A 14,836-nucleotide genomic window follows, 5' to 3' on the forward strand; every position below is an offset into this window, starting at 1 on the left:
GTAGAACTTGGAAAAACATTGCTGGGCTCGACTTTCTCTCACACTAAGGAAAGGATTGTGAGTGTCAGAAGACTTGGTCTTCCTTTGTCAGATGTCCTGTTTTTTGTTTTGCGGGAGTTCATAAACATAGCTTTTTTCTGTTTTTTTTTTTAATAACTTTTTTACATTAGTGTTTAAAACAACAATGATTCTGTATGGCTAGGAGCTACTATTTTTCCTTTTATCTTGTATGAAAACTATTTTAGAAGAGTTAATATTTCTGGAAACATAGAGATAAAACGTGTGGAACACTGCTTTTTATCTGTTATACACATGGCATGTACTACACAACAGGCTTTATATTTGTGGAAACCAGTATTAACATTATGTGAGTTTTATTGTACAGTTGATCTTTAAGCAAGGAGAGGACCATGTCCTATCAGACAATGTTTATTTTGAAAAGGGAGATATGCTTTTTAACATGTGTTGTATCTCTTTCTATTGCCTAACTTTTCTTTTTCTTTTTATGTTTAGTTACTATAACTCAAGGTGGTACAATCCAGATTTCTAATCCAGCCTCTGATGGTGTCCATGGACTACAGACATTAGCAATGACAAATTCAGGAACTCCTCAGCCAGGTGCTACCATTGTGCAATATGCAGGACAATCACCTGATGGCACACAACAGTTTTTTGTTCCCGGAAGCCAAGTTGTTGTTCAAGGTATATTTTTATTAGTCTACTGCATCTTAGTTTTTTCATATAAAACAAATTTTTTAAAGGCTTTTTATATTGTGTTGACATTATTGTACTATTAAATAAAATATTTACGTACAAGATGAACGACAGTCTTAGGAGGAGACTCAGTTTCTCTGCTCAGTAAAGCAGCTACTTCTTTTGATTAAAAAAGTTATGAGGAGGAAATAACAGTATAAAATCACTTTCTGCTTTGAATTCTTTTGTCTAAACTTTGAGAGATATGTTTAATTGCAGTAAAGGTGCTGTTACAGATTGACATGAGATGCTGAGGGTGCCTCTCTTTTAATATATTAAAATTAATTTGTTTTTTTTCAGCAGTTAATCAATCTTAATAAAATAGAAGTTCTGAAGTTCTTTGGATATGTTTAGGGCAGAATTTCCTTGCAACTTATGACTCTTGTAGTTATTAGAAAGGAGATCCTTTACTGAAGCTGGTTTTCTCACAGAAGAACACTTTGTAGGTCCTATAAAATGCACATATAGGAATTGAACTGTGAATGGTGAACTCTTGAACCTTACTGTAGTTCATGCAGGATTTTTTTTATCCTTGCACTGTTCCCAGCCTTTTGGAAATGCTGAAGGAGATTGAGAACCAAAGGTATCTTGGATTCTCATCAATACCAGGGAAAGTAGGGTTGGGATTTTGGTTATGCTGAGGAAAACCTTTGAAAAATGGGGAAGAGATTTCTGTATGGAGAGATTAAATTAATGGCTGCCATGGAGGATACAGGGAATTTATTCTCCCCATTTTTTTTTTATCTGTACAGAGAAGTAGGGGGGAAGGGCTGTATGAATGCTCTATTAGGCCAAAACAGCTATCTGAAATAAACCATGAGAAGAGCTAGGAAGACTTTAAATGTGTATTCATGGAGTGGATGAGAGTCATTGACTAAACGTAGACACAGATATCGGAGATAGTTGGTGAAGTCCAGGTTGAGGTGCTTTTTTTGCCCTAATATGGATGTTTGAAATAAGTTCTCTCTTTAAGTGGCTGTTTCTCTCCCTTTGCTGTAAAGGAAGCCCAGGATGTAAATAAAGCTAATAGCCTGTAGATATCTGAACTTGTTGAAACAATGCTAAATAATCATACCAAATTTGAATTCTTCCATTGCCTCTGGTTAATTCTTTGCATACATTGTCCTCCCAAGACTTTTCAGAAGCATTTCAAGGAAGCTCTAAGACTATAATATGAAAAACCCATAGGCAAAATGTTAGTTTTCATCATGCAGAGAGTACTGTTACAACTTCCTTAAATATTACGAATACATTCTTAGCAAACCCTTAACACCCAAATTTGGCTGTCCCCAAACAAATTTCCCACCCTGGTAGTGCATGTTTTCTGATAATGAGTCTAATATGTTTTCTATACACATGCGTACACATCCCTTAATTGGAGGACTTCTCTGTCTTTCTAGGTTGACTGTAGTATTTTGTATGTATTGCTTTGATTCTTCAGAGCTTTGGGGTGGAGGGGGTGGGGGCAGAGAGAGTAGCTTCTCAGTTGTTTCTTAAAACCTCCCCAGTCTGTGAAGAAGCACAGAATGTAGGGATTGTGTCTGGCAGCATTTCAGTCCTTGGGAATTTCATTTGACTGGCTTCCCTTTACAGACTCTTCATTATAGGGTTGTCCTCTGATGAGGCTGTCCTCTAATCTCCCTATTCAGTCTCAGTGATGGGCTTGACTACTTGATGGTATAGCCCATTAAGTGTCTTGCCTGTGATGAAAACTTTCAAAATGGATTCAGAAACAGTTACTGAATACCTGCTATACCCTGTTTCTGGAAGCTTCTAGATACTTTTAACTAAATTGATTTGTTTTCTGTCCATGCTCAGAGAAGTTGACTTCTTGGAATTCTCTGTTCCTTTGGCCCAAACAAAGTCCATTGCTTTAGTGATGCTCATAGCTGTTGACACAAGAAAAATGCTACATAACATATACAGGGAAAAATACAAAGGGAATAGTGAGTGAGCATAAACTCAGAGATGATGAGAAGATAAAAGGTTTCAACTTATTATACATGCTATTGATACTGGAAGATCTTAAAAAAAAAAAAAAATCTTTCATAAAAAGAGTATATAAAAAGAATATGAGAGCACCTGAAGATGTTTATGGTAATACAGATCTCTGATAACAATTGCATATCATCAACAAACCTGAGTTATTCAGGATGAAGCAAGACAATGCAATTAGTTGGATATACAAGTGTCTAATATGTCCTTACTATATGTCATCTTGCCTATGCTAGAAAGTCTGTAGGAATATAGTTTATAAACATTTGTCATTTACATACAGTTTGTAGCTGACTATTCAGCTAATACTGTTATAGCACAGATTATAATAGGAAACCAACATTCTGCTTGGTAATCTTTCCACTTTTCTATATTTTTATAATGATTTTGGGTAGACAGCGTATGTATTATATTTGTAATAATCATAGAAGTAAAAGAAAGAAAAAAAAAATACAACAAATATCAGTCCTAGGGCAGAAAATTCTGTTTCGGAATCTTTCAGATGGCATATGTATTTATATTTTTTTTCTAAAGTATTTGTTGATGAATTTCGTGTAAGAATGGGTGGCATCACATAAACCCTGTGCTTGGTATTTTTTGATAACATGTGATGGGGAAGAAGGATTAATATAAAAGGTGTTGATCCAACTGAGTGATATTTCATTTGCTACAAGTTTAGATTCATAGGCCAAATAAGAGGCAGTTCTGCTGTCCTAACAGTTTCCTAATACAGGTTAAGGGGTTTTTTTGCTAGCTGAAGCAAAAGGAACTGTTTAAATTTTAGTGAAAATGAGTGTAGAGAAGTTGTATCAAAAATCATTCTGTTAGGTTCTATGTGTGTTTTCATAATATGGTCAGTGATATTTGAGATCTGTGGCTTGAATTTCTTGTGTGCTTCAGTTCTGACCTTTTATTCATATGATCCTGAAGTGGCCCTGTAATCACAGGGCGCTCCTTTTTCGCGTTGATGCTTCCATTATTGTTGTCCTTGGCATAGTTTCACAGTTGACGAATTACCAGTCTGAATTTGTTTATTACAAAGGCCTTAGAAGTTTGCTATGCCCTACATACAGACCACTGCCTGGACTGTTGGTCTGAAACTAATTTCATTTAAATTGATGTAAATAAGGAGTGACTGTGTTAGAGCTGAGATTTTTTTAGTTAGTTTTAAAAAATAACAAAGCCAACCAGTTCTCTTGGACTTATTTTGAAAAAGGAGGGAATGGGGGAGAGGTATCCCTTACCCAGAGTTACTGTTTTGTCTGTTACACCATCTGGAATCACTAGCTTTAGGTTGACTTACTTTGTTGGAGCTTTCTTCAATCTTTTCTGAAGCTTTTAACTGAAATTGAGTGGGTTGTGGGTTCCCCACCCAAAGCAAGGAGCTTTAGCCTTTCATTTACCTATTTGTTATAGCTTACTAAGCTTTCCTGTCTTGCATGTCTGCCTGACAAGAGTTCTCTGCCTCTTAGTGGAACTGCTCCAATCAAAACAATTGCATGTCTTTTTAAAATTTCCCTATTTTCTATCCAATCATGACTTTATCGTTCAGATTCATTCATGTATTCTAGAGCCACGTTTTAATTTCTGTCAGTCAGTGCTGTGAATTTTCAAGTCTTGCTTTACAGCCAGCTTTGTGGTGAGTGTTTTCTGTAGCTTTATGAATAATTCAGGGAAAAAGAACAAAGCTAGGCTTATAGAAATATGGAGGGGAAAAAAAAAAAGGTTTACTGGAAAAGGAGTTCTTTGGGTTGCAGTTTCAGTGAGCTGTTCCAGTGACAGAGCATATTAATGACAGTGGTAAGCAAGTGAGGTCACTGTGATGTCAGTGCTGTTGCTTGTAATCCTGCACATGCTTGCTAGTTTGGAACAGTTCATGCTGAGCTCTGGTAGAGGAACAGGAGAACTGTGTGTGCAGAAGCTGATCATGGCTGTAACAGGAGATGAAACAGGTAAAAATTTTGTTAGTCTTTTTACATGATATTTTTGGATGTCTAAGCAGTGTTTAGTTTGTATTTGTGACATTTTCTTTTGAACCTGTTGCTGTAACTCTTTCATCTTTCAAAACTGGTACAAATACCTTCTGGTTATATCTAGTCACTGTAGGATTTCAGGGCAATTTTAACAGTTTCATTTGGGGGAAAACAAATCACTGTTAGTACATGAGTTCTTGCATAGATTCAGTTAACTAGTCTTTACTATTTGTTGCAGGATTTTGCTGAAAAATCCACCACTCTTGTTTTAAATTCTTCTTTATTGTGGATATAGTAATTTATGCTACTATGTTTATAATTCTTTATTTTGTAACAATGACACTGCTTTTTTGTTTAGCAATAAACACTTCAGGTTATATGGCTAAAATAGGCTTAAGCATAGCTGTAAGAGAAAGGTGTGCATTGTTTCAGTAGTGCAAATAAACCCTATGCTTTCATTATTAAAGAAAATACTGAATGCGAACAAATTTGAGAGCAATAATTTTAAGTATTGTTAATGCCTGCTTGTTTTCTCCTCCACTGTTAAAATGGTCTGTTCCTCAGCTAATTGAGTTCAAAAGGCTGACGTCATTAGATTTCCTGGAATCGTGTTGCAGTAGGGAACTGGAAAAGTTAAACTCCAAACAAGATACACATTGACGTCAGCTCCAAGTCATGCTGCGATTTAGTCAGTTCCTTTCTGCTTCGTCAATTGCCTCCGGCAGATCTGTAATGTTAACCAGTTCGCAGCCAGTACCTACGTGCTGCTGCTCATTGCTGGTACATATTGTTTCATTAATCCAAAGATAAGTATCTTCTCCAAGTCGACGTTTTGGGGTTTTTTATGCTCAAAGGGATAATGATTCATGCCTTGTTTAGCCAGTTTAGTGGTGAAGTTAAAAATCCTTTGATAATCTAGTCCCATCATTATGACTCACAGAAGGGGAGAATAGACATACTGATACATAGCATGCACCAGGCTTTTTTTCCTCCTGGATAGTCACTGAAAGAACTCAAGTGCGGGGATGCTCTCTAGTGTTCAGCAAGTTACTTTTTCCAAGAGCCTGCTTATACAAGGTGGTTGACATTTTGCTTTATTTTTTTTCAATTTCTCAAAGCTTAATTTACAAGGTTAGTTGAACTCTTCTGAATGTGGTTTGGTGTTTTTTTTTCTGGTTGGGTGTTTGTTTGTTTGTCTTCCTGTTAATAATTTCCTTTTTGCAAGTCTCAACTCAAAGCTTCAGGTTTTCAGTGACTTTTTACTCCCTTGCAATTTTAAGGAGGGGGAAAAAAAAAAAAAAAAAAAGATGACCTGGGGCAATGTGTTAGGGAAATACACCATGTCCAGGTTTGTTGCTTTGATAACAGTCTCAGTCCTATGTATGTTATGCTCAGTATGGTATGTGAGGACTGACTTTAAACCTCCATGGAGTTTCATTAGAAACAGCCACAGAGGTTTGTCAGTCTGGATCAAGGTGTGTGGGATTTTTGTCTCAGATGCTGAAATGGAAAGTACTCTTCTCTGTAATATGTAGATACATTGCTAGACTTAAACTATGAGTTTTTTCAAGGGTATTTTATCCCCTCTGCTTAAAGCCTGTTTCATCTTTCCTAATATCTTTTTCAGGGAAAACACTATTTTTTTGTAACTTTTTGAGATATTATACACAAAAATTTGCAGACTTTGAAATAATTGATTTGCAATAATGCATCATAAAGCACCTAATGTATCATAAAGCACAACTAAAAGATACTTTGTCAATGCTATGCCTTTTTTTTTTTTTTTTTTTTTTTTTTTTTTTTAACTGAGGTGTCTGTGTTTACAAGGTCTATACCACCAAAATGGTTGTTTATTGCTGTTGCCACCCTGGTAGGTTTGTAAGTGAGCCAACTGTTAGGCAGGGACAGACACTACTGGAACCTGGTCAAACTATTCATGCAACATGTTACTTACAGTGGTGTTTGCTGATCCCAGCTGAGATAGGGACTTGCTTTTGTTAAGCCATGTTGCAGGTACATTGTCACACTGAGTCCTCTTAACAACAGCAGCAGTAAGTCCTGTTAGCTAACATCTGAGTGTAAATCAAAGACAACAAAGTAGTTGGTCTTGCCAGGCTGAGGTGACCTGGGTTATGGGTCTTTCCCCATGACTTGATCTACAAAATCGTTCACTTGGATTTCTAATTAACTGTACCTAATGCAAACTAAGATAACATCTGTTTTTTACCTAGTGATGAGATAGAAAAAGTTAGCTCTTACCATAGAGTCCATAAAATGTATGTAATATGGCCAGCATAAAGGTGAGCCTGAAGAGGTTCTAAAATTCCATTTTTATAAATAGTGAGCTGAAGTATCATCCCATTGACATAACTGGGACTGCTAAGAGGTGTGGAGAACTTAAAAAAAGTGTTAAGTAATTCTCTTGTAGATGTACAAGATAATCAAGCCCTGTGTACATGGTGGCTGCCTGTTAGTGCTCACAGGGCTGTTCTGGGCTGATTCCTCTCTCCCTCCCCCATCCCCAGGGGATTATCCAACCCAGGTCAGTTCACTGGTCCAGTTCATCTTGTAATTCCACAAACACTTTTACCCGCAGGACTGAGAGAGGGGGGAGGTGCAAAGTGTTTAAGCTGATAATGATTTCAGGACATGGCTGTGGAATTGTAGTCTAAACACAGCTCGATCCTATTTTTTGTATTTAATTAGTGAAGCATTAATTTAGGAATAATAGTAATTTTTTTATTAAGTTTAGGTTTAGGGTTTGGTTTTTTCCCCTTGTAGTTGACTGATGTCTCTTTACTGCTTTACCTGCCAGCCTCCCCAAAGTGTTTTTGTCTACGTTTTATTTTTCCAAGTTGTCCTGGTTTTGGCTAGGATAGAGTTAATTTTCTTTCTAGTAGCTGGTATAGTGCTGTTTTAGATTTAGGATGAAAATAACGTTGTTAACATGCTGATGTTTTTAGTTGTTGCTGAGCAGTGCTTACACAGTGTCAAGGCCTTTTCTGCTTCTCAGACCACCCCACCAGCGAGGAGGCTGGGGGGGCACAAGGAGTTGGGAGGGGACACAGCTGGGACAGCTGACCCCCACTGACCAAAGGGATATCCCAGACCATATGACGTCATGCTCAGCATATAAACTAGGGGGAAAGCTGGCCAGGGGGCCACTGCTCGGGAACTGGCTGGGCATCGGTATGTTGGTGGTGAGAAATTGTTTTTCATTTGTATCACTTGGTTTTCTTGGGTTTTATTTCTCCCTCTTTTTGTTATTTTCCTTTTCATTACAATTTATTATTATTATTTTCTTTAAATTATTAAACTGTTCTTATCTCAACCTACAAGTTTTCTTAAATTTACCCTTCTGCTTCTTTCCCCCGTCCCACTGGGGTGGGGGAGTGAGCTAGCAGCTGTGTGGTGCTTAGTTGCCAGCTGGGGTTAAATCACAACAAAAGTAAAGTTTTCCATTATTTGAATATTGCTTTGAAAAATTAAAGTATAAATTAATTATAACATAACAGCTTCTGAAATTTCATGTTTTATATTCAATTGCTTTAATGAAAAAATTTAAAGTTTTGTTCTGTGATAATATAAAATATTTATGGAAAGGGATAGGTAAATACTTTCTTATAATTTGAAGAGGGATACTTTTTTTTTATTCTTGGGGGGGGGGGGGGTTGTTTTGGTTTGGTTTTTTTTCCCCTATGTCAGACAAGACACAAGTACTTAGGACTTTAAAGTTGGGGTACATCTTGTAGGAACAAAGTTCCTCAGAAATACAGAAATGAGGTGAGGCTATCAGAAAGGTATCAGTTCCCAGTAACATGTCAGATTTCAGATCTGTGTTTAGCTTGGGGAGAGCTCAAAACTGGTAGGCTCAGGAGCTGAATCTGAACTTTTGCATTCCGGTTTACTGTGTAGCTACACCGCTTCCTGTGCAACTGCCACTACATCCTCTTGCCCTGCTAATGCTGCAGCATCCTATTTGTGGTCCTCTTGCTCAAGGAACATACTCCTATTCACCATGAGCACTTAGCTGTTCCTTTTCATTTTGACAACAGCAGCTCTCGCTGGTTTTCCAAGGGTTGCCAAACTGCTGCTCTAAAGGGAGGAGAAGCAGTAAGGCTGGTACTGTTGCTATTGCAGGGAAGGAGAAAGTTGACTTCTGAAGCAAATTGATTCCTGAAACCTCTGTTAGAGGACAGGGCTAGCATAAACCTCAGTGGCTGCAACAGCAGGACCATCTTTTCATGGGACTATGCAAACAGGAAATGTGTGGATGCTCTGACAGTGTTTCTCAAACAGCTCTCCCTATGTTGTCTTAAGAGTCATGTGGAAGCTTTCACAGGCTTCAGTCTGGCTGGCTGGTGGGGCCACATGCTAGAACAATTTAGATAACTTATTTTACAGTGTGGAAATAAATGCTAGTAAGATAACAAATTTAGCTGTGACATTACAGGCCTTTGAAATATTTTATGTAGCAGGGATCCTGGAGACATCTGTTATTTCCAGAGAGAGTTTTGCATAGTTCTTTTTTTTTTTTTTTTTTTTTTAAATATGATTCTTTTATACAGCTGCCACTGGAGACATGCCAGCTTACCAGATTCGAACTCCCACTACTACCTTACCTCAGGGAGTAGTAATGGCAGCCTCACCAGGGACTTTGCATAGCCCTCAGCAACTGGCAGAAGAGGCAACACGCAAGAGAGAGCTGAGACTTCTGAAAAATAGGTAAGACTATATAACAATTAATAGTCAGTATTACAAAAAAACCCCAAAACATTCTAATGAAGTTTTCTTCTTAAGGTCATGAGCACTGCCTGTGATTGACGAAGGGAAGGCAAGAAATTCTTTGTCAGTCATCCCATGTCCTTATAGCCTTGAGTAGTGGCTGTTAACTCTGGAAAGTTGGAGTTGACCTTACCACTATGGATTTTTAGTTCTAAAATATTATGGTAATTCAGAAATCAGTATTAGTGTTGTCCCTTTCTGATAATTTTTGTTATGATCTGGAGGTATACTTACTGTTGAATTTTTATCCCCCCCCTCCCCTGACAGTAAAATGACCAGGATGGGTTTGTTAATTTTGAAACATCCCAGCAAAGAATTGTTTGGAAAAATATCTGAGGATCTCATTAGCAGCTGTCCATTAATGATGCTGTGAAGAAGACTTATTCTAGGATGGAATGATAATTACAGACTTTACTAAATACGTGGCTACTGGGATAAGTTATTGTGCAGTGCCCCTGTCATTTTGTGAGGCATATTGTGTGAGATGGCTGTATGTTTTTAATTAGTTGGCATGGACTTGACTGTATGCTGTAAATGCTAGTGTTTCTCTGTGCATTATTCTTGCTATTCTTAGGGGACTCTTTCTTTTTTTAAAATGCGTAGCCACTGCTATCAATGGCAGTTAGATTAATGGAAGAAATAGTCTGCTGTGCAGATGTCTAATACATTGAATAGCCACTTGCCTTATGATTGAATTCATGGTATTGCTTTGCTCTCATGCCTGTCCTTTATTTTAAATTACTCACGAGGATTGCTGCATTGTTGTGCCTCCTTTTGTTTCCTCTCTCTTCAGTTTTAAAACTAGCATCTATGCTATCTCTCATACAACTTGTGGGAAAGTTACACTCTCACAATTGGACAATTTATCATGTTCCAAGATGTTAAAGAAATGGACTCCCAGTACTTCTAAAACTTCTGGAATTGAATGCTTGTTCAGTCACATGCTTCTGAAGATACTACCCAAAGTGTTTAGCTTCAATATAACAGAATTCTGAGCAGAGCTACAAGAATGGCTCCAGACTGCCATTTGCCAGCAACAAAACCCCCAGATACCCGTGGCTGAAATGTGCCCAGGTGGACAGTTCTAAAATGCTAATAAATTGTATTTGTTTGGGCTTAGATTTTACTGTAGATTGTTACATTTAGGTAAAAAATTACAGCAGGTTGTAAGCTTGAAATCTAGCTTTTTATCTGAAGAGAGTAGTGTTATGTTTGTATTTTCTGAAAGTAAATTCTTTGGGTTTGGTTTTAAGATTTTGATTGCAGAAGATAACACTCCTGATAAACACACAAAATGGAATGTGACTGGAAGAAGAAATGCTGCTTTCAGTGTAAATGTTTAGTACAATTCAAGTCATTATCATTTACTCACTGTTTTTCTTAGTTCCTCTGTGTATTAATTCCATCTTTGTATTTGTTGATGCTGAATTTGTTTCAAGTTCTAGTTGAATTGTATTTTCACCATATTACTGCTTATGGCTGTTATCTGCTGTTCTGTTTGTGTAATGCAACAGTTGTTCGTGGTGGTTGTTGTTGTTATTGTGGAACCGCAGGGATTGCAGGTAATTTCATTTATCCAGTCTTTGCCATATTGTGGCTGTTCCTGTAGTCATTTGCCTTGTATTGGTTCCAGGGAAGCTGCCAGAGAATGTCGCAGAAAGAAGAAAGAATATGTCAAATGTCTTGAAAATCGTGTGGCTGTGCTTGAAAACCAAAACAAGACTCTCATTGAGGAACTCAAGGCCCTCAAAGATCTTTATTGTCATAAAGCAGAATAACTGTCTTTCATTTGGACCTCGTTTATTATGAACTTTAATCAAGGCATGAGAGGAAGCAATTCTACAGATTGCCATATGAACTTGAGAAAGAGACACTTGAGGCCCTTGTGGAACCCAGTTTTGCTTAGTGTTTTCAGACTGATTTGGGAGATATTCCAAAATTTGGAATTCTGTCATAGTCTCCATACTCTGCTGAGCTTTCTAATGGCATGCAAATGGCTTTTTTGTTTGCACTTTTTACTTCTGCTTTTTGCAGGGAAGCTGCTAAAGAATGTCGACGTCGGAAGAAAGAATACATAAAATGTCTGGAGAGTCGTGTTGCAGTGCTAGAAGTTCAGAACAAGAAACTTATAGAGGAGCTTGAAACCCTAAAAGACATTTGCTCTTCCAAAACAGATTAGTAAAAATATTTATTATACTGTGAACTGACTAAAATATGTCCAGTTGCTTTATAAGGCAATACATAGCCGACATGAATTATGGCTTTCTCTTTGTGTCATTTATATTATTTTCCAACTCCTAACATTCCTGAAATGCTTTCCTGCTTTTTGTCAATTCATAGCTCTAATTTCAGGTTTTTCATGCTCCTCTCCTCCATCTCCCAAGGAGCCAAATGTTAAAAATATGTAACAAAGTAAAAAAGCGCGTAATTTCTAAGAGCTGTTTCTTTGCCATATATTTACATACTACTTTTTACATGTTACTGAGTGTCCTGCACATACAAAATATTTTACAGTTGTTTTAGATTAATCATAAAGATAATGCATCCAGTAATACAAGAAAATCAAACAACCCAAGGTATCTCAGGAAAGAGTTTATAAAAGAATGTTATGATTACATGTATGTACTAGCATACTAGTCTACAGATGATTTTATGGCATATTTTTATATTAGTTGCTTTGTGGAAAAAAGTATTGTATTGCTGTCACTGAGTGCCATGGTTAAAGATAGTTTTTAATAGAACCATGTTGTTTAACCTGTGTAGTGTCTGATTTCCTTTAAACACCTGGTTATTTGAGATGCTGTAAAACCCATGAGTATCTGGAAGAGGACAAAGGAAAAAAGCCTACCTAAACTTGTGACGTGATGCTAAGTGTATTGTAAATACCTGAAAGAAGCTGTCTGTTATATGGCTGCTATTTACTTAAAACTTTTGTAGTCTGTAGAATATTTGACTTATTAGAGGTCTATATGTAACAATTCAGTTTTGCATCCTGAATACTTCATGTTCTGGATTCTGGACAGTTGTAGGCAGTTGCCTAAGGTGAAGGCTGATGGTGTAGTTCTTTTCACACTTTTTGCAAAGTACTGAGAGGAAGTAAAGGTGACTTAAAGAAGGAAGCTTTCCAATAAACAGTGACCATCTGCTGATTCACAGGGTTCTGGAATAGCCTATAGGTGAGAACTGAAGATTTTTAAAATAAACCCATGCTTAAACCAGATTACAGTTCTGGTAAATGCAGTACGTGCCAACTTTCCATTGTGCTTTGAAAGAAAAATAGTGCTTATGCAAAATTGCTTCTGGGTATTTCTTTAATTCAGGAATGATCTAATTGTTTGTTGGCCAGTAGAGTCTATGAGCAGAGTATTTGGGAGCTTTGCTGTAACCAGCAGCACCATTGCCTTACTGATGTGGTAGGAAGAAAGGCTTAGTTCCTACTTAATTGGCTTTACTGGAGGGAGTGTGTGTGTGTGAAGGCAGGGAGGGATGGAATCATACCATTACTAAAGTCACTGAGACTTCTTCACTTAATTTAAACTGAATTCACATTTAACCCAGTCTTTAACATTGTTGGGGTGGGGTGGGGGTGTGTGTCTTTTTTTAAAAAAAATCTGGTTTTCTTTTAGCTTTCCCAAATTACTTGAAATACACAGGATGACTTTCTCAAATCTTTTGAAAATCCCGCTAGGTACCTAAGTGAGGCCATTTGTAAGAAGAGGTATTATCTGTCACTTTCTACAGCCACATCGGTTGATTTAAAAAGGAAACGGGCTGCCTTTTCATTCTACAGGCTCTGCTGCAGGTCTGAAACAAAAGTAAAGTAAACTTTGAAGTATCTGTTTCACTGTGGAAATACATCTTAAGAGCTAAAGTCAGCAGAAGTCAAAGGTTCTGTTAAAGTTGGACAGGATATGTACAGTCTGCAGGTCTACGTTGCAGCCTCTAGACTGCAACAAAAGTGTCCAGCGAATTGTTTGTTGTGGCTCTGTCACTAGGATATGTTTTCTGTTACAGGTAGGCATTGCTCCTGACTCTCAAGGGATTTGGAAACTTAAGTGGAAAGAAACTTGGGTGCATGGTGGATGTCCCTCCAGTGAAAACTTCTCTTTCTTCCCGATAGTATCTGGTACTAACTGTAGTTAGAAATTTGATAGGAGGAATCCTTGTCTGTTCCACATCTGTGTAGTCTACAGTCATTTCTTTGCTAATACTTTTTAAACATTTGATTAATGTTTATTTTTTATTTAAATAATTATTTGGGGGGTAGGGGGGAGTTTGTTAGTAATGGGAGCTAAACCCAAGTACTCTTGGCGTGTGTTTGGTCATTCTGGAAGACTCCATTTGATCTGTTTATCTGAATCAGAGAAAAGTATCCTGCTTCAGAAGAGTCAGCTGCACAAAACCTGCCTCATTTAGACTAAGACTAGGGAAAAAAAAGTTTATGACATATTATTCTTCCATTGTCAGTAGTTCAGTTTGGTATAGGATCGATTTTGACAGAATTCGCAACACACGTTTCTCTATTTTACAGTGAGAATGAGTTTGTTGGTGAATAAGAACTTTTAAGATTTATGCTCGGTAAATTAGAACCAAGATGCATCTTGTGGTGAAGGAAATAACTTATTTGAAAATGAGCAAAGGCAGGTCTGCACAAATGCCAAGAATCTGTTGTCAAATTACTGCTGCAAAAATTACAACTTAAAACAATAAATCCAGTTCTGAATTGGTTTGAGATATGTACATTGAAAACTTTGTTTCATCTCAAGCAAGTTTCTCACAAAGATTTGAAGGAAAAGTCAGTGTACCACTGGGGTTTGTCAGAGAAATAATAGCAAAATACTGTTGTGAGATGGGACTGCTGGAGCCTGTGTCTCTGTTCAAGCAGTATATAAAAGGATTAAAGTGATAGATAGGATATATGCTAGGATATACAAATTAGTTTAGATTATAAAGGAAAATAAATCATATTAAGTCTTCCTTCAGTTTATTTTTTCTCTTTAAAGTGTCAATATAGCCCTCAAGTTTTAGATTAGTTCTGGGACTCATTTTATTCTACGTCAGTGTTATGTTTCTGAATGTATGTCAGCACTAGAATCCAGAGTAGATGCACACGTGCTATGAATGAGAAGAGAATTTTTCTTTCAACTTGCTGTCCATCAAGCTTGCATTTGTGCATGTAAGTCCTGTGCTTGCTAGTGCTCCTCTCCAAGGGCAGAAAAAGTGAAAATGGCTGGAACTATTCATTGTTACTTCTTACTCTTCATGGAAGAAAATTTGACTGGGGTCTGAATTCATAGCTGCCAGAGTTCTTGGGAGGTGACACTAACACA

General features: G+C 37.2%; 1 protein-coding gene across 16 annotated transcripts in view; it reads left to right on the forward strand.

Annotated features, from left to right (window-relative positions):
- The window catches only part of CREM (cAMP responsive element modulator), a 36,393-nt gene extending 24,133 nt beyond the window's left edge, over positions 1-12,260 (forward strand). For 7 of the 16 annotated variants that reach the window (XM_041122204.1, XM_041122208.1, XM_030008303.2 and 4 more), the window contains 3 exons: positions 514-702; positions 9,290-9,446; positions 10,300-11,166. In XM_041122204.1, coding sequence (XP_040978138.1) covers positions 514-702; positions 9,290-9,446; positions 10,300-10,501 — 548 coding nt within the window. In that variant the 3' untranslated portion in view covers positions 10,502-11,166. Of the gene's footprint in view, positions 1-513; positions 703-4,472; positions 4,701-9,289; positions 9,447-10,299 lie in introns of those variants that run through there. The other 9 variants (XM_041122206.1, XM_030008304.2, XM_041122210.1 and 6 more) reach the window with 4 other exon arrangements.
- Positions 12,261-14,836: the final 2,576 nt, after the last annotated feature.

The sequence above is a fragment of the Aquila chrysaetos genome, chromosome 3 (assembly GCF_900496995.4).
Source record: "Aquila chrysaetos chrysaetos chromosome 3, bAquChr1.4, whole genome shotgun sequence".
NCBI classification, from domain to species: Eukaryota; Metazoa; Chordata; class Aves; order Accipitriformes; family Accipitridae; genus Aquila; species Aquila chrysaetos.